The 20,096-nt window shown below is 33.0% G+C and overlaps 2 protein-coding genes and 1 long non-coding RNA gene across 4 annotated transcripts; 1 reads left to right on the top strand and 2 right to left on the bottom strand.

The window, feature by feature from the left end:
• Window positions 1–1,478: 1,478 nt before the first annotated feature.
• Window positions 1,479–4,368, bottom strand: LOC114399579. The gene is made up of 7 exons (XR_003663769.1): window positions 4,341–4,368; window positions 4,145–4,216; window positions 3,915–4,054; window positions 3,723–3,811; window positions 3,399–3,583; window positions 2,860–3,318; window positions 1,479–1,981 (listed from the first exon to the last, which is right to left on the bottom strand). It is a non-coding gene; the product is annotated as an uncharacterized LOC114399579 (long non-coding RNA).
• A 2,982-nt stretch (window positions 4,369–7,350) lies between these two features.
• Window positions 7,351–15,041, top strand: LOC114399973 (pentatricopeptide repeat-containing protein At5g02830, chloroplastic). Of its 2 annotated transcripts, none has more exons than XM_028362203.1 (12): window positions 7,351–7,872; window positions 8,220–8,307; window positions 8,503–8,722; window positions 9,895–10,002; window positions 10,390–10,554; window positions 10,707–11,282; window positions 11,921–11,986; window positions 12,119–12,199; window positions 12,510–12,607; window positions 13,718–13,928; window positions 14,281–14,341; window positions 14,521–15,041. In XM_028362203.1, the coding sequence occupies exons 1-12, from the start codon at window positions 7,413–7,415 to the stop codon at window positions 14,835–14,837; spliced, it is 2,451 nt and encodes an 816-aa protein (XP_028218004.1). In that variant the 5' UTR covers window positions 7,351–7,412; the 3' UTR covers window positions 14,838–15,041. The 2 variants fall into 2 exon arrangements, with proteins under 2 accessions (XP_028218004.1, XP_028218005.1); XM_028362204.1 differs by having other exon boundaries at window positions 7,352–7,872; window positions 8,518–8,722.
• A 192-nt stretch (window positions 15,042–15,233) lies between these two features.
• LOC114399975 (thioredoxin-like protein AAED1, chloroplastic) lies at window positions 15,234–18,884 on the bottom strand. The gene is made up of 9 exons (XM_028362206.1): window positions 18,569–18,884; window positions 18,216–18,357; window positions 18,070–18,115; window positions 17,487–17,546; window positions 17,094–17,130; window positions 16,923–17,002; window positions 16,694–16,785; window positions 15,853–15,913; window positions 15,234–15,690 (listed from the first exon to the last, which is right to left on the bottom strand). Exons 1-9 carry the CDS (start codon window positions 18,759–18,761, stop codon window positions 15,631–15,633), a joined length of 771 nt encoding a protein of 256 aa, XP_028218007.1. The 5' UTR covers window positions 18,762–18,884; the 3' UTR covers window positions 15,234–15,630.
• Window positions 18,885–20,096: the final 1,212 nt, after the last annotated feature.

The following is a 20,096-nucleotide window of genomic DNA, read 5'->3' as shown; positions in this document are numbered from 1 at the left end:
AGAAATTTATCTAAACTAGGTATACGGCCTGTGATTTGTACAGTTTTTTTTTTTTTTTAAATTCAAACCGAGAAATAAAAAAAATAATGATAGTGTACTGTTCAGCAGTTGACACGTGATAAGCTGTTGGACAGTTTATATATATATATTATTTATTGATAAGATTGCATTAGTAACATTCCCAGTACAATATATATTCCTTTGTTATAGTATATATTGATGATAATTTTAGGTTAAATTGTAATTTTAATTTTTTTATTTTTAAATCAAAATATTTAATCTTCTATTTTTTAAAATAATCAATTTTAATCACTTGAATATTCAAAGTCTAACGTTGACTTTAATAGTAAATATTGGTGCCACACTTATGTGACAAGAAGTTTAATAAAGTAAAAAAATAAAAGAATTTGGTAGAAGTTGATTTCATCACCTTTTATTTAAAGACAAAATAATAAATTATTAATACACTTTTTTTGTTTAATTAATTTTGTGAACAATATTTTACATGTATCATTAGTCAAGAATTATTATTATTTTAATTATAAAAATTTATAAATTAAAATACATATTTAATATTTAATTTTACGTGTATTTACTTTTATCATAAAATTTTATATTAATATAAATCAATAAATTATTTATATAAATATTTGTTCTTATAATATTATAATTTTTTTAAAAAAATACATAAATTAATATATTGATTATTTTAAAAAATTATGTAATTTGTAAAATTACGTAAATTTAAAATAATATTTAAATAACCTGAAAAATTAAAGTTATTACTTTTTATAATTAAAATAAAAAATTTATTATTTAAAGTAAGATAAAGACTGCATTTCGGCTTGAGGACATTAGGACATTGATGATAACGTGACTTGAGGAGCCGAGAATGACGTGTGTGTCTCAGGATTATGATTTATGAATGGACGAATTCATTAGCATGCCCATCTTAGAAACTATTGGTATTAAATGAAATTGCTTAACATGTACATAAATTGTACCCTCAATAATTGAGACAAATCATTTCAGACTTTCCATTTCAACACTCTCCTCCACAGATGCATGCCAGAAATTATTGACACAATAGAGATCCTCCACAAACAATAAAAACAACGAAAATGGGCAGTTCCTTATAAAACTTCTATTTTTTTTATTAATATCATTAAAAAGTGATAAAGATTGAGATCTTCCATAGTTGATTTTTTAACTAAAGACTAAATGCGTAAAGTAAGGACGTAGTTTGTGGAATCTTGGTAGCTTCTACAACAACATCAATAACAAAGGTGTTATCCACTAGATAAGATCGACTAAACGAATCAAAAAACGTAGACGAATCAAAATACGTCATTTGACTAAGTTAAAGATCAAATCTTCATAGTTATTGTACGGAAAGTTAAACAAGCTGAACATCCAAGACACCAAAAATACCACTTTACACTTGAACATTAACAAAAATTACACGGCATAAAGCAATATGGAACACCCCCGTGCTGATTTCTGAAATAAGTAAACCGTAAACTCATAATAAAACTGATACACACTGCTGAGACAACATAGTGTTCAAACAACAAAAAATGTGTGTAGTAGGTCCAATGAGAGATCTAACTACAGAAAGCTAGATTATATCACATTATGTCACACATGCAATTATTCTTACCAAATGTAAAATTGAGAAGAATACTTTCATTATCATCAAAGGCTTCACTCAAAAACTTACTTGAAAGAAACAAGTGCTAATGGCTACAAGCACATGCTCTATTGTGCATTAGATGCATAGAAATATCACAAGAAGGTTATAACTAATCCTCAGAATTAAGTTTCAGCTCCTTACTCCTTTATTTGAATTGATATCTTTGATAAGCTTGCTTAATTCATCCAACTCGTCCATGTCCAGTTCGCCATCAACATCGTCAGTATCGTCAACATCAGCACTAGCTATTGAGGTGCCAGGACCATCTTCGGTAGCATTACCATTCGCCTAAGTTGAACCCGACAATTAGCAAATTGAAATATACAGTAAATAAATAAAGATGCAGCACCCAAATAGTTCAAACGCATATTTTAGCTGTGCATTCAATACAGCAAAAAATGCGAGATAAGAGAACAAGGCCCAGAAGTCACAACCCACCCCTAAAAATGGTCATCCTCTATATATGTTTCAAAAGGCATATTGCTAATAGTACAACAACAACTGTTCTGAATGGAGAAGAAAGAAGGCTTCCACTGGTTATAATTCATGACATGGCTCCATGACCAAAGGGAAACACATTCATCCCTGGATTCTTTCCAGCAGGCCATATTATGTGTAGCAACCTAAATGCAAATAATAATGAAAGTACAGTTTTTGGTTCAAGTCCAAGTACTTTATATTTTTATACTTGGGAACTCATTACAGATACATTATATTCCATTTCAATGTGTTCTGAAACAAGAATAAGTAGTTTACCATCTGCAAAAGCAAATTGCTGGTCTTCCTGGGTTTTTTAAGGCAATTCAGATCTAACCTTGGTTATTAGTATTAGATTTGTATGATTGGAGAGGCATGTTGTCTATGCTGCTTGTGTTTGTAGTGGGGTCATGAAAGTGGCCGAGCCACACCCCACCATAACCCAAGTTCCAACTTCCAATATAACCCCCAAAAAAACAAAGATTATATAAATGACACAAACAAGCATGCCAGCTTGGAAATTGAAGAAGTTAAATCTCAAACATCATTTTCTCTAACTAACAGATTGAATTCCAAGCATAATATGCCTCACATTTACATTCACCTGGCTGCTTCTAAGTTGTAACTATATCCATGAAATAGGCAAGGAAACCAAATTATGCAGAGAAATAAGTGAAGAAAAAACTAACATTCTGTTCAGTGTTGCCAGATTCAGATTCTGGTTCTCTTTGGTACTTGTCATATGCTTCATCATCATCCACAAAACAAGCTAGCATCTGACAAAAATAGCTCGTGACCAATGCAAATGGGAATGGAAACATGACATGATTAGTGACAGACAACTAACTTAAAGGTCATCAGCCTTCATAACCAACTGTGATCCTTCCATTAAAACACATTCAAGAATGTGCAGCATGTACTTTTTCTTTTGAGTAATAAAACTCATTCATGTGTGAACTGTGAACCGTAAGACAAAGATTGGCCTCTCTCTGCCTGTTGTGCAGCAAGATTGCATACCTCATGCGAACATTCTTAGCCCTCTCTGCCTGTTGTGCACCAAGATTGGCCTCTCTCTCTTCCATTTTCTTTTTCTTCCATTGCATGAATAATTCAGGAGTCATAGGAGTTGTAGTTGTCACTTTGGCACGCTGAATCATGATAAAATATTCTTTTAGGTAACCTAATGCAATATTATCAAGTGTAGCTCGATGTAGAAAAACACTTTCACCTGATTTTCAATCTCCTCCTCTATTGTTATTTTTTCACTTTCCTCCTCTAATAGAGCCTTCATTTGAGATTTCAAAACATATCCAAGGGGAAGGGCATGTCTATAGTGGCAATTCTTACTGCCATTGGGGCAGACCCAGAACCAACCATATTGCTTCTTCTCCACTGTGTCCAAAAAGTACAGACCTGAATAGGGTACACAACCAGCAAGATAACAGTCACTTTGAGTTGCACAAGTCAAACAGCAAATATGATTCAAAAACAATGCACTATCATCAAACAAATATCCAAAAGACATCATGACAAATCAAATGAAACAACTTACCATGTCAGTTGGTTTGTTCTGATTATACTCGGTTTTCTTAGACTCTACAACCTTCTCCAAGGTGTCTTGATCCCAATCCTCCATTGTTTCTGACAAAAAGAGAGCCAACCAAAAGTTAGAACAACAGAAAGCCATGAAAGCCAAAACAAGAAGCAAGCAAATGAATGTCCCTCTTGAACTATAATTCAATACCCTCGTCACACTTATCACTATAAAGGTCAATTTTTCCCCTTTCCTCTGAACATTCAAATCATGGGAGAACTTGCACTTGAAGCCCTTGGTACACTGCCCCACTTTGAAAAACTCACACAATATGGACTTAGGATCAACACCTGCTCAAATCACTCACATATCAGTTCCCTGCAACACTGAATACACAAACAAGCCCACAATGATACTGAGACGATATTAGCGAGTGGCACCTTAGGCTGACTAACAGCAATTTTGAACAAATCATTTAACTCCTTGTCCTTGGCCTTCTCTTCCTTCTTTTTCTGCCACCATCATTTCAACAAATCAGCATTATTAGTATATCTTAGAAAGTCAAACACAGATCATCGATGATGATCAATGATTAAAGTTGTAATTAAGCAGTAGAGTTAAAAGTGATTTTGGGACCTTTGCAGTGAGTTTTGAAGGGTCGAGTTTAGGTTGCACGTATTGCTTGAGGTTCTGGACGTATTTCTGGACATTTTTGCTCCTGTTCTTGTTTTTGAGACCGAAGGTTTTGTCTTCAACGATCTTCTGCTTCTTCACAAGATCAGCTTTTGATTGCTGCTTCGGCGGCATTAAAGATTGGGAGTGAAGAGGTGGCAGAAATTAGGGGACAGTGTTGTTGTGTTATGCGACGACAGGAGACAATGCGGTTGCCGGGAACAGGTTGTCCGGTTAGGGTTTAAACCAGAGGAGTCAACACTCCAAATTTTAAATTATCCAGATGCGTTCCCTTACTCTTCTGAGCTCTACACAGCATCAATTACCATCGGTTGCTATTGGTCCAACAGCATTCTTATTAGCCCCACCCACATTTTTAAATTTTCAAAATTACCTTTTCTCACGTTGTACAAATGAGGTAGGAAAAAAATTATAACGAAAACATGATTGTGCAAATTCATTTTTGCACAAAATGAAGTCCGTTTTATTGAATATTAAAAAGGAATCGTATTTCTGTTGAGGACCTTAGCGACACCCCAACCCAAACAACACCCCACACCAACAGCACCTCCGCTTCACCACGACGCTGGCGCGCTGCTAGCACCACCGCCATTTCATCAAATTTATGAATTATAAAATCCATGTAGCAATCTTTTTCATTCTCGTCAAAATCATGCATTCTTTTTTCAAAATTATTGGGATGAATGGAAATAAAAAGAGTGAATTAAAATAAAGTCAAAATTAAAGGTCTTTAGTTAAAGAAATTTAAAAAATAAAAAAAATGACAAAAATAAACAAAGATAGGTAAAAAATAACACAGTGTGACTCACTATTTTTTTAAAAAAAAAATCGATCATTTTTTTTTTCTCTTACTAAACAAGCCCTATCCTCTCTCTTCTTGCAATTTCTCTCCTACCAAATAAATTGTAAAGGATTTTTTTTAAGACTATTGTGCACGTTGAGCTTATGACTATCTTATGGATCTTCAATTGGCCATTTTAAGAGGCTTCCATAATATCATAGTGGAATCTAATTCTAAAAGTGCTATTCAGTTTTTGAATAGACTGTCTTCTGAATCATCCCATCACCAATTTAGTTCACAACATTTGACATGTTTGTTCTTCTGTGCATTCTTTGATTTGGCAATATGTCACCAGTGAAGTAAATGCAGCTGTTGGTGTAATGGCTAATTAGGCTAAAATTTTGCTTATTGATTACACTGTTTGAGGTTCCTCCTACTTTTTCACAATTAGTTTTAATAATTGGTTTTTCAGCTATTGCTTGTGTTAGATAATCTCTTTGTTTTATGTCCCGTTAGTAGCCCTTCCAGAATTTTTTTAAAAAGAAAAATGTAAACCCCAACCCAAAGATTATTACTTATATGCCAAACTACAATCACTATCTTTTTTTTTAAAAATCGATCATTTTACAACTGTCACACATTGTTGTTGTGTAGTCATTCATTCTAATGGAAACATGTCTAGTATAATGATATTTCACATTTATATCAACTTCACATGTAAGTCATATTAAGCTACATATTAGCTCCAATAACTAAAAACATATAAAGATTTACAAGCACTCGTCACAATTATTTTAAGATGGAAGCATTCAACACTTCATATTTATAACATGGTCATGATTTCAACACCAAATTCAATTATTCGATTTCAACACCACATTTTTACTTGAATAAAAAAAAGCCAAAATTAAGATGTTTTTTTCTTTTTTTTTCTTCACTCCTTTTCACTCCAACCAAATGAAGAGTAAAGTTGTGTTTGATAAGGGGAGAAGAAACAAATGAAGGAGAAATAGGTAGGTGAAAAGAGAAATATGTGAGAAATAAAGAAAAATAAAAGTCATTTGGTAAAAGAGGAATATAATTAAAATTATCTAATATAAGGCAACACGATGCACTACAGGTAGACACGTTTATAAAAAAAAGTAAGGGAGAATGAAAGCTTTTAGCTGTGGGACTCATTATTTTTTTGAATTTTTTTCATTGCTACCAAATCACTCAAGATCATCAGACTTTTTCGCCTCTCTTTGCTCCTTATCTTGTTTTTTTAAAGAAATTTCAGTTATTTTTATTTTTTTAATATTTTTTATTAGTTAAAAAAATTATTTGATATTGATAAACAAGTTTTTTTAATAGATTTGAAGACTATATTCAACAAAATATTTAAGCTAACTAAAAAAACTTATTTAATTATTCAATAAATAATTTGTTATCAACAATTTTTAACATTTTTTTTGAAATGATACTTAAAATAATATTTTTTAAAATGTTATTTTTGATTTTTTATATTTTTATCCTTATTATATTTATTTAACTTTCTATCCTTTTAACATAAATAATAATTTTATCATTTTATATTTTCAATTACTTTAATAATTAATTTTATCAAAAATTATATTTTAATCATCTAACTTTTCAGCTTTCTTTTATGCTACTTACTTCTCAGTTTCCAGGTAACTTTATAATTAATTTTGCATAACATAACCTTAAATAAAATTATTTTCAAATCGATGTTATATTATTGGTTTGTGGCCCAACGAACCGTATCCAAATCGATGATAAAATACTGTGTTTTATTTAATGAGACTGAGCTATAACTTTGAGTGAGAGTGCTTTGTTTGGTTCAGGACAATAGGAGAAAAGTTTTGTACTAACATGAGACTCAGATCTTTTATATTCTGCCTTAATTGAAAGAAAATTATTTTATTTTTTATCATCTTTATTTTGATCCTGTCTGAATCTAACACACCCACATTTTCAGTGTATCGTTTTTAAGGAAAATAGCAAATGTGTGTTTTAGTGTTTACCATGGTCGATAATTTTCCTGCACAAAAAGGCAAAGTTATAAAATATCGGGTGGGGGTAAAAGTAAGAGGACTTTGTGGGTACGATAATGTTGAAAAAACATGCTCCTTTCAAATCCAATCCAATCCAAAATCCAAAACCCATATAAACCCCTCCTTCACACTCCACTCAACAAACCAAACGGTTGGCCAAGAATCATAGAACAATAAATTATGAGAGATTTCGTGATCCTTGGCTCCTCCGTTGTAACTCCCTTTTCTTCTTCTTCAACACCGCATCATCAACATCGTCACCCCATCAAACCACCCCACAAGCCTTCTCTCCCAAAGCTCGCTCCTTTTTCTTCCAATTGGAACATTTCCTGCGCCCTCCAAGCCCCACTCGCTCTCAGCCACTGCGCTGATTCAAAGCTCGTTCAGGAATTTGAAGTGGTTTTTGAGGACTTTATTGATTCTGGGGTGGTCGATGCTGAGCTTCTGGCCAAGGTGGTTCTGTTGGGAATTCGAGGGAAGAAGGTTCGGAGTGTGATTCACGCCCTCAACAAAGTTCAGGGTCGAAGAATTTCTTTGTCTACTCATCTTAATGGCTCTGATATCATTGCAAAGGAGTGTTGCCGCTTGGTCACGTGCAGCCACGTTGAGGAGGCTGTTGAACTCATGGAGGTTCTCGCACGTAATTTTTTTTTCTCCATTTTCTTTTCTTTTTGCTAGTAATGTGGATCCATCCTTAAAAGTCACACATGCAGTGCTTGTGCTAATTACATTTTGACATATATGCTAAATTTGTTCACGTTTTCAATTTTTTTTAAAAATTGAGTCAATATTGTCTTTTTTGTCTAATTCACAACTCAAATTTGAAAATTAAAGGAGCAAATTAAATTTTTTATAATAAAGAAACTAAATTGAACAAATTAAATAAAAAAGGAACCAAAAGGATAATTTAGCATTAGAGCAGCTTCCTAATGATTGACATTGTTGTGACTTTTGTGATAGTTAAAATTCATTAATTTTCTACTCCAGGTTTCCAGATATCAATCAGGGAACTTGTTCAGCCGTCTGACATAATTAAACGATGTGTTCTTAGTCGGAACCCAATTTTAGCTGTGAGGTATGATTTTTTATTGTTGTAAAAGACACATTGTTTCAATTTCTTAAGCATATTGTTTCCATTAAAATGTGTTGTCTTTGATTTTTAATATAAAGTTCTGTTTATGCTTTCTAAACTAGTGCTTGCTTTGGTATTTTAAATAGTTCATATTCATATATGTTGATTTTCTCTATGTAATCAGCTTTTATATGATAGTATGACATCTTTCAGGTATGCATGTCTTCTTCCCCATGCACATATATTGTTCTGCAATATTATTTCAGAATTTGGCAAAAGGAGGGATTTAGTTTCTGCTTTGAAAGCGTATGAGGCGTCGAAGAAACACTTGAATACTCCCAATATGTACATATATCGGGCAACAATTGACACTTGTGGTTTATGTCGTGATTACATGAAATCTAGGTACATATATGAGGTATTTGCTAAGGCAGTTTACATTGACTTACTTCAACTTGTTGGTTAAAGACTTTAAGCAAAAGGCCTATTAAAAAATTTGAGTTCTATTTTAGTATTTTATACTCCTAGGCATTGTTCTTTTGATACAAATGCCATTTACTTCCAACCCCCATGTTTATGCACTCTTTTGCTCTTCCTCCTGTTCTCTTAGTTTAACATTCATAGATATATCTAACGCAGAGTTATCTTAAATCTTAACGAATATGAACACTGCATTAGATTAATTGACATTTCCAATTTTTTTTTTAAAAGTATGCAGCTAATCATTAGTGAAATGTAGTACAGATAAATAGTAAATATTTTAGCACAATGATGTTACACAAATAAGAATTATTTTATTGATATCTACTCATAAATTTTACACCTCTCCAATCACTTTTGGTTTTGCTGAATATGAAGCATTAAAAGGCAGCACTCAAGCACAAGAATCCTGTTGGATGGGAAATGGGAAGAGATGTCAAGCAAGTTGGCACAAAAATGGCCTAAGGCTTATAGTTTGAAAAATGTGTATAGAACATGCCAAACTAATCATATAGAGACCAAATCGTATTTTGTTTTTATCTGGATTTAATTTGGTTTCAGTGACCAAGCTTTTACACCATTAGTGAATTTGATACACTATTGTTTACTATAGCATAAAAAGTTTTATAGGATTGTCCATAGTTGCAGAATTCTCTCACTGTATTGGTTTCTCTTTAAAGAAAGTCTTCTCATTATAATGTAAAAATTGATGAACAGCATGCCTACATGAACCATGTACTCACACTGCATAGTTGGTAATATGGGGATAGTCTATCTAGTTTTAGCCTTTTTATTTTCTCCTCACTGCCCTTAAATTGTCCAAAGAAATAAGTAATACAATGGGAGATTATCTCCACAGGCTAGGGATAGAGAAACTGTTATAAATTTTTAATTATATTTTGGCTTACTCAGTAATTTTGGCTTCACATGTTTCCTAAAATGGTGCTGTCTTAGAATTTTAAAATATGAAATTTTATTGTTCCGAATCTGAAAGATAAATACTATACTAGTGGTCATAATGTTGACTGGCAAGCACCATACAAGTTTTGTATTATTTATTCACTTCTCAGATGTGTATTATAGCATTCATTTGCACAATTTCTTGTGCAGGATTTGCTTAATCAAAAGATCACTCCAAATATATATGTGTTCAACAGTCTCATGAATGTGAATTCCCATGATCTTAGCTACACGTTAAATCTATATCAAAATATGCAGGTAATTGTGCTGCCCTCAAATATCATTGTCACGTATACACACACACACCCAAAGAAAGAAAGGAAAAAATTCCAGAACAAAGATATGCACATGCTTATCTTAATAGAGATTATGAAAACTTCACTTGTCCTTACAGTTCCTGTTTTCTCACAATAATTTTTCATGTATTAAATAAACCACATATAGCAAATTATGTCTATATTATGTTCATTTGGTATCCCTTAAAAAATGAGAAAAGAAAACTAATTAGATTTTCTTCTGCATAACTTCACATATTAATCGACAGCATATGATTTCATTTTCATGCCATGAGTTGGCAGGAGCATTAAAGTTTTTCTTCATCTGAGCAAATACTGCATATTGGCTAAATTCCTTCTACAAATCCAGAATCTCGGTTTAAAACCAGATATGACATCTTATAACATCCTACTGAAAGCATGCTGTGTTGCTGGAAGAGTTGATCTGGCTCAAGACATTTATAGGGAACTTAAGCATTTGGAATCAGTGGGACAGCTAAAATTAGATGTCTTTACCTACAGCACAATTATAAAGGTATTACTGTAGATACAGAATCACCTTAGTTTCATTTGATATTGCATGGTACCTACAACCTTCTCCCTCACTTCTCTTTGGTGAAGTGATATGTAACACATTTATTTTACAGTACAAAATATTTGACATCTCCTGACAAATATCAATTTCAGGTCTTTGCAGATGTAAAGTTGTGGCAGATGGCTCTAAAAATCAAGCAAGACATGCTGTCTGCTGGTGTTTCTCTTAATATTGTTGCATGGTCATCATTAATCAATGCCTGCGCACATGCAGGGCTTGTAGAGCAGGCAATTCAGTTATTTGAAGAAATGCTTTTGGCAGGCTGTGAACCTAATACGCAGTGTTTTAACATCATTCTAAATGCATGTGTTGAAGCTTACCAATATGACAGGGCTTTTCGCTTTTTCCATTCTTGGAAGGGAAAAAAGATGTTGGGGTCATCTGGTGAAGGCTACAATAGCAATATAGGGCAGGGACACATGCATGATGTTACTTCTATTCCAAATGGCATTTCTAATTCACACATCTTGAATTTTGCTGAGAGGTTCCCTTTCACACCAACTACAACAACATACAATATCTTGCTGAAGGCCTGTGGTACTGATTATTACCATGCAAAAGCATTAATCAAAGAGATGGAAACAGTAGGTCTTTCCCCTAATCAGATAAGCTGGTCAATTTTGATAGATATATGTGGAGCATCATCAAATGTGGAGGGTGCCATTGAGGTAAAAATATAATAATCTAAGAATATTATGTTTTTACATCTATTTTGCAACAGTTTTTTTGGAAACCTTTATAGTCAAGTTGTATTAGGATTGGTGTTTCGGTAACACCATGGGAACAGGAACATCATGGGTTTCTTATCATATTTGACATTTTTTATGTATCACTTGCATTATTTAGTCACACCAAAAGAACAGCTAGAAAGTGTTTGTTAATCTGCTAAATATGCCTGATATGTTCAATTTTTTCGTTGGGTACAATTGAATGTGTAAGCTTGATAAATAATTAGATAAAAGACTATTGAGGTATAGAACAGGTAGTAGGAAAACCCTTCTCCAAAATGTTAAAAAGCAAAATATTAACTAGACAAAATTATGGCTGCAAGATAAATAGTGTAACTTCAAAGTTATCATGTTTAAATTGCAGCTATGGAAACTCATTATGGACCATTCTTTAATTAGCTTATCTAGTTATCTTACCACGAAGTCATATTCCATATAAAACCCGACTTCAAAATAATCACCGATAAATAATAATCTACCTGAATATTGATATGCAGAGCTCAGATTATTGTACTTTGCTTCTTTGTATCATGATAATGCATTTAGTTCTCTGATGAGATGACTATGTTCCCATGCAGATTTTGAAAACCATGGGTGATGCTGGAATTAAACCTGATGTTATTGCATATACAACAGCCATTAAGGTCAAAAGCTTTTCTGTCAAAATGAGCTTATTTTATTTTATGAAATTACTTGTACACCTGTAGTGGATGTTTTTCACTATCTTAAAACTATATGGCCTTTGACGTAAGGGAATTTTGCCTTATGGTTCACAGGTTTGTGTTGAAAGTAAGAATTTTATGCAAGCATTAACATTATATGAAGAAATGAAATGCTACCAGATACGTCCAAATTGGGTGAGTGCCTAGTGACTCAAGTTGTTATCTTGTTATGATTCTATTCATAAAATGGTAAACTTAGATAGCTCTATCCATGAACTCAATCAACATGGATGAGGTTGCTCTAGGATTCTACAACCATAAATACCAACTAAAATATAAGTACAATAGCTGACATATCTACTCATGAAGAAAAGAAATGACAGACAATGCATAATACAGTAAATATAAAAAATAATGGAAATTACAACTTTCTTGTGATCCTGGAAAAATTAACAGAGTATGCTTCATCAACTTATCTCTATTGATTTTGTTAATTATCTCTCAGGTGACATATAACACACTTCTGAAGGCACGCAGTAAATATGGCTTCCTACATGAGGTGCAACAATGCCTGGCTATATACCAGGATATGCGAAAGGCAGGGTATGTTAGCTTTACTTACATTACAGATAACTTGGACTCGTTATCTTTTCCAAGTTATGTGTATCTTTGTATCTGTCAAATGTTATGTTGTATACCTTGTTTGTTCCATTTTAAATCATATGTTAGCAACTTTTTAACCCATTGAAGGTTTGGGAGATCACTACTTAATGGTTTCAAGAGAAAGTATAGCCAGTGAATATTGTTAGCAGATTGTAATGTATATATCTGAGTTACTTATGCCCAACAAGTTTCTTTATATGCTATTTCAAGCTATACATGCACACACATGTATACATAATGCAGCAGTTTACTGCAGATGCTACTTCATAATGTTAACCCGGGTATGCTTGATCCCATTCAATATAATTCCTTTACTATTAGGCCTGATTTGGTGTTGTAGGTTGTTGCTTCTAGTTATAATTTCTCCCAGAGAAAATTGTTGTAAAACTTTGTTTGAGATGCTGAGAAATTAAAGATATGGCCAAATTAAAGCTTATAAAGGTTTGGGAATCCTCACCTCATGAGCTAGATTTTGGGGTTGAATTAGGTTTAATCCAAATTCAAGATGAAATCAGAGCCTACCATGGATATGATATTGGGCCATCTTTAACTGTCCAAAGACCTACTGGCCTCACAGCTTTCCCAATGCAATGTATAAAAAAAAGTCCTAGAAGCTCCACGCCCTAGATATCAAATCCTATGTGTAAGGGAAGTGTTAAGATCCCACATCGATTATAAATGTGGCCTAAGTAGGACAATCTTTCCTTATGAGCTAGTTTTTGTGATTGAGTTTGGCCCAACTCAAATTCAAGATGAGATAATATGCTTTACTGAAGTGTTACCTATTTCATGATCCTCTTTGGGTCTTCTTGAATTTATAAGGAACAGGAATCCCTCATTTTCTAGGGAAAAAGAGGGGATCCTGATCCAATTTTTTTTAGGTTCATTGTCCTCATGGTACAATATAACAAGTTCCAAAATATTATAGCATACAAAGGATTGAACAGAATGATGTGATCCAGGACTATCTTCAATGTTTAAGGGTATGACCAGAATATCCTTTGACACCAACATCACTTTGTTTCAAACTAAATAACTAATGTATTGCAGGTACAAACCCAATGACTACTATCTAGAAGAACTGATTGAGGAGTGGTGTGAAGGAGTAATACAAAATAACAGAGAGAAGCAAGGAGAATTTTCTTCCAGCAATAAATCTGAATCAGAGAGACCCCAAAGTTTACTTCTTGAAAAAATTGCAGCTCACCTTCTAAAGAGGGTGGCTGATATCCTAGCTATTGATGTTCAAGGGCTCACAAAGGTGCCTATAAATTCCTCAGTTAATATTTGCCATAAATCTGTCTCAACTCTAGCATGGCTTTAAGCTACATTTTTATTAGTAGAAATGCTAGCAATACTATCTTTTCAACATACACATGAGTATTGTGTGAATTTCGTGAGTCCCATTAAATTGGGAGTGGAACTCATGAATTATGATTTAGTGTGTCTTCTTGTTAATAGCAGATTTGCAGCAATTCATTTATTTCCATATTTTTTCTGGGTTTCTATCAGTACTCTCAAATTTAGAAAATAAAACAATATTTTTTAAGTTATATTTGATTTAAAATTCCTAATTCTTACCTTTTGTTATCAAACCTATATGGTGTCAACAGGTTGAAGCTCGTTTGGTTGTTCTTGCAGTTCTTCGAATGATCAAAGAGAATTACGGTTTAGGTATGAATGGGAGATTTTAGATATATAATGCTACAATACCATGTTGCATGCTGATTTTGCATGGTCTTTTGTACACATAAGCATTCATATTCATATGAGCTTAGAAAGGAAGCAGGTGGAAACACTAAAAAAAGCAGAAAATCCATGTGACTAAACATAACTCGGTTTTTGTGATACAGGACATTCTGTAAATGATGATATCTTGATCATCATAGGAGCTACTAAAGTAGACGAAAATCCATCCAAACACATATTAGAAGTGCAAGAGGCAATAATAAAACTTCTTAGGAATGAGTTGGGGCTTGAAGTTTTTCCAGCCAAAACCAGATTAGCACTAAGTGACACAGCAAATTTAGAGTACCCCAACTTTTCTAATCTGAGCATAGAAGCACAACCTGGAGAGAATGCATTGGGGTTTCAGACAAGGAGGCCTGGAGTTCTAGTAAGGTTGAAGGTCACCAAAAAATCATTATACCGTTGGTTGCACAGGAAGTAAGCGTTAAATAGTTCTATTATAACTTACAGAAATTTTGTACAAATATTAGATAAGATATGCCATTTTTTTTCTCCCAACCCTGTATATATTGCATTTGGGTATAGCTGCCTATGTATCTGTAATAAAATAGGTGTAACATAATGAATGATACCTAGTACCGTGGAATCAAATCATTTTCTTAATTATTCTCATTGTTTCTGTCCATTTGTACTTGTCATTCTCAATTGCCATACTGATTTTTCAATTTCGGATCACAGGCAAGGTTAAGAGAAGCTTAAGCAATTCGGAAATATTTTGGTTTTGGAACTCGTTAAAATTAGCACACGTTTACTTAATAAATAAAAAAATAAGAATAAAGACCAAACGAAACTAATATAAAAAGCAGGACTATGAAGGTTTCGACACTAAACAGTCTTTTTAATGAAAGTGATTAAGCAACAGGTCTGTTTTAGAAGTCCCGTCCATTCCATCGCAAATTGGAAAATGAAATAAAATGATACAACACTGATGTAACCTATTTCTCCATTCGACCATTCCATCGGTAGGAAGAACATTTTGAAATAATCAATAGAATCTTAAATTAAGAGCCTCATAGTAATAGGTTCCAAATTGTGAGTTGTCATTGGATAAATGGCGGGTAATAACGTTATATCTTTTAACTGAAACTCGAAGAAAAGCCACTGTTCAGCGTAAGAAGCAGCTTAAATATGATGTACAATGCCGTATAATGCGAGTTCCATTTCAGTAGCAGGCTAAATAAAGCAGAGAAAGAGGGGCTCCCTCTCTTCTTTCTTCACGAGCAACATGCTTTCAAGATATCTTCAATTTCTGGGTCATCCCCTGCCTCCTTGTCCTGCTCACATGAATATATTTCACATGATGATATCAGAAAAACGTTTATATGACATGAATATTATGCTGATTGACAACTAATTGCTGTCAAGCTAATAAATACCAAGGAAAATATATTATATAAAGGATGGAGCATAATAGAGGGTGTTGCACTTGCACATACTCTGTGAAGGTATGAGATGTTGTTTTTACCCGGGCCTGCAACTATAATTCCTCCTTGTTTCCTGCCACCATGTCAAATATGAAGGAAAAGTTAAGAGAAATTCAGCCATGCACAGAAGGGAAAAAATGATCCTGTCAAGTGTCAATGACTTAGAAGATATCTTACGAGTGGTTTTCATTTTATAATTTGTTGGCTTATTTTAAGAGTCTAGTATCACTATAATAGGGGTTATTCAGTATTTCATAATATACCTTATCAGTCTAATACTTCTCATCATTCTATGTTTATTTTTCTCTTTTCCTTCTTTCCTGACCTAAATCCTATAATGTCAACAGAATTCATGGAACTTAAATACAAATTTAATTATTGCCTCATGTTAAGACATACCATCCAAGACACGTCTAATTACTCTTCAAGTGTCAAACACTCTTCTTCTGTTGTCTTATAAGTAATTATCATGTGTCAAGTACTCAGGCAAGACATCAATGACCAAATGAATTTTTTTTTTCAAGCAGACGAAATTTTGTTAGTTGTTATAGAATAAAATGGGATAAGCTTTATTCCATCAATATTAATATTCCTCTACAATAGTTAATGTAACAATAAGTGTTCAACTAAAGTTCTCTTCTACCAGGAAGTAGGGTGTAATAGATGGACCAATGCCCTTAAGTTGGAATGATATCTGCTATGTATAAGTTCCTAAATCATAGATTCGTAGTAGGAAAGCCTATTTATCAGTTTGGACAAGAAGGATCCTTTTAATAGTGGAATAGACTAGACAAACCTGGAAAAATTAGCATAATCAAATAGTTTTAGATTTCTCGTGAGATAATTTACATACCAGCCTCCTCTGCTAACGGTATCCTTTTCAAATGAAAGCTTCCAATCTTGTCGATACCCTTCCATATATAGCTGTATTATCTTAAGACCTGCCTGCAGTGTAACAGCTGAAATTAACATTGGATGTCCTTTGTACAGTAAACAAAAATCTCAATTGATGAACATATATCATTCAGCCACAGGTGTTTTATGCACTTTTTTATTAAAAGATCTGGAGGCTTGTGACTTACATTGGGGGTAAATGTGGTTAAAACTCCAGAAACAAAATTTAAGGCCTCATATGATGAGTGAGTGGGGTCTGCATAGATTTCTAGAAGAGATAACAAGGTCATGTCAAAGTGCTGATATAAGATGGATAGATTACTAAAATTAGAACAAGCATAAGGTTATCTGCAAAGCACCTCCTTCAAATTTTGACTTCTCAGCAAAGGATTTGGCCTGTACCAATACAAGGTATTAGCAACAAATTCCAGCATACTCAGATTATAAGAGAAAGAAGAAATCAATAATTGGAAGCATAGGATTGAGAATTATATCAAGTAAACATTAGTGCTCCCACTCAAAATTCAAAACCATACTCCAATTGAAGCAGATAAGCAATCTCTTGTACTTTTTTCCATTTTAAATTAGAGCTTATGAAAACATGTTCTGAGAGGAAATAAGTTTAATGAACCTTGTCAAGAAGATGATGGATGCAGTACAAGAATATACGACATCCAAAAATGAAAGTGAAATCCAACCTAACAGACCTGATCTAAAAGTACAGGCATTCACCATATTTTCTTCTGATATACCTGATCAATGCTCCCAGGTCCAATCAATACAAGTGCCACACCAGATGCATCCATTATATCCTGTTGGCAGAACATATCCGTGTTAGGAGACATATAAGTCTTGGTTAAATAGAAAATTTTCTATTTTGCCACTAAACACCATGATATAAGAAAGATGATATAGGATTCCTCTTGCCAAAAGTTTTCATTGCAAACTACTATCTTCTAGAAAATTGGCACTCATGTTTTGGCCTTATACCCCATGGCAAGGATTGAGGAGGATATCTTCATTCAGAACTAGTGAAAGTAAAATACAGATTACAGCAAAAGGAAGCTATCCAAAAATTCAACACATGAAAGGCGACAAAAACCACGGGTCATGTTTGGACCAGCATTTTTTTATTTAAGATGCATGTCTAGTGGATACTATAAACTCAAAAAACAAGAGCCAAAATCATCTTCTAAGAATTCAGTGCTAAAAGCATCATTCAAACTACTGACAGTGATCAAATGAGTCTTCAGATAAGGCGGACGCTAAATAGAACATAAAGCAATTTGCAAAAGAACAATATAAAAGGGAAATAACTACAGCAGAAAACTTTACCTTCTTGGATGAAAGATAATCAGCCCTTTTGCGGCACAACACGCACCTGTAAATGTACAGAGAAAAAAGGAGCACAAGTGAATACTAAACAAACTCAAACTAGCTAAAGGGTAACTTAATTTGTGTAGTAAATATGATAAAATCACCCAAAGTGGCGTGCAAATGCCACAACGGCTTTCCTATCTTTCCACAAGTCAGAAATTGGAATCCCGTTTCCATTCAAATCAAACACTTTCACCGAATCCAGTGAACTCGTGGTATCCTCACCCAACACCGGAGACTCAACTCCTGTTCTCAGTCACCCATTGAAATAAACAACCTTAAAGAGTTTGAGTGTGACACATGTAATTTTTTTTTTACAATTTACACTTTCAAAGAAATTATCATATATTTTAAAGTAATTACAAAAGTCAATAATATAAAAAAAATTATGCTATTTCAGAAACTTGTTTACTTTACTTTACAAAGAGAAAAGACTAAAGAGTGAGACAAGACTTGCCTGCAGAAGCAGCAACAAAGGGTGTGGTTGTTGCATGGTATTGAATTGTTGAGAGTTTGAGTAGGTTATTAGAATATATTGGAAGGTTTTGATTAAGTGAAAGGGTGGGATGAACATGAAGCCGACACTGACTAGTCGTTTTGTTAAGGAGAAGAGAATTTGACACAAGAGTTGTAGAAGGAGAGCATGCCATGGAACACGGTCTCAGGAAGCAGAACAACAAATGGTGAAGGCTTTTTTCCTTCTTTCTATTTGTCCCTCGTTTGTTTCCCCAAGCAATTTGAAAAAACAACAAATCGGACTCATGATATTGTGGAGTGTGAGCGTATAACACTTGGGGGTTCCGAGTTAGAGAATCAACAAACGTGGCATATTTTGTGGCACAAAATTTCTTATTGAACTTATGGACACAAATAATTTTTCCATTGAAGTTACGTCTAATAATGTAAAAGATGCATTACAGTTGCAACCTAAAAACACAAAATGATACTATTAATCAACATTCAACACTCAACAGTGACTCAGTGAGGCAGTTTTTTTTACCTGAATTGCAGAAAAGTGTGACAATAATGAAAATAAAGTTAGTCTTATTTGATATTTTGAAATTTTGAACTGTGACTTAAACAAGTTCATGAAACGATAAAAAGAAAAACAATACAAACCATAAAGTTAGTGTAAGACAGATCCAATCAATCCTTCTGTAGGGCAAACATGGGAGGGTTTTATCTATTGAGAAAAAGGGTTATGTATAGTGTTAAAAGTCATCCCATTACAATTTTCAATGTAAGATAAAATTATTAATTTTTAAAACATCTATTTTAAATTAATTCAATCGGTAATTTGTAATTAGATAATAATATAAAATTATTTAAACTTTTTATCTTTATTAAAAATAAAAAAATTATTGAATTACATTATATGTTAAATAAATTGATGATAAAAGGTTAAATGTCAAAATACTATTTATATTTAAAATTATTTAAATATTATAAATTGCAATTACTTGTAGAATATTATTTCAATTTCATTTGTTTTTTTTTTCTTCAACAATCACTAATGATATGTTTCGTAAAAAGAAAAAAATAAAGAGAAAAAAATACAAATAACAGGAAATAAATAAAAAAATTGACTTATAAATTTTTTTTTTTTCTTTATTTCTTCTCCATCCTCTTTTTCTCGTTCCAAACATAATAAGAATAATGACACTGTGATGTAACAAAAAATGGTAAGGATTAGTGCCAAAAAAGGCTAGGGTTTCATCTTGATATAAGTCTTCTTGTATTAGGGAGACTTTTGATTCTCTTTAACTGCGAGTATGTCCATTTATTATTATATTATTTTAGATTTAATATAATTTACATTTTTTAAAAAAAAAAAGCTAGGGGTTTCATAAGTGAATAAGAGCACGGCTTTGCTTAAAAGTCAAGCCACAGTCGTCGGCTAACGGTAATGCCAAAAGAAAATTAATTAAAAAAAACTCCCCCAAAATGACATTTTTTTTGGGTAACCAAAAAATATAAAGAGTGGG

This window comes from Glycine soja, chromosome 19 (assembly GCF_004193775.1).
Source record: "Glycine soja cultivar W05 chromosome 19, ASM419377v2, whole genome shotgun sequence".
NCBI classification, from domain to species: Eukaryota; Viridiplantae; Streptophyta; class Magnoliopsida; order Fabales; family Fabaceae; genus Glycine; species Glycine soja.
The sequence above is the reverse complement of the archived record's forward strand: the minus strand, read 5'-3'. Positions and strand labels throughout refer to the sequence as shown.

Bases quoted from the DNA above. Each gene is read 5' to 3' on its own strand.
- LOC114399973 (XM_028362203.1), top strand. From the start codon at position 7,413: ATGAGAGATTTCGTGATCCTTGGCTCCTCCGTTGTAACTCCCTTTTCT. The intron at 10,555-10,706 runs GTATTACTGTAG...TATCAATTTCAG, and splicing joins CCTACAGCACAATTATAAAG to GTCTTTGCAGATGTAAAGTT. The intron at 11,283-11,920 runs GTAAAAATATAA...GTTCCCATGCAG, and splicing joins ATGTGGAGGGTGCCATTGAG to ATTTTGAAAACCATGGGTGA.
- LOC114399975 (XM_028362206.1), bottom strand. From the start codon at position 18,761: ATGGCATGCTCTCCTTCTACAACTCTTGTGTCAAATTCTCTTCTCCTT. The intron at 18,358-18,568 runs GCAAGTCTTGTC...GACTGAGAACAG, and splicing joins CTTTGTTGCTGCTTCTGCAG to GAGTTGAGTCTCCGGTGTTG. The intron at 16,786-16,922 runs GTAAGTCACAAG...GTTACACTGCAG, and splicing joins TAACCACATTTACCCCCAAT to GCAGGTCTTAAGATAATACA.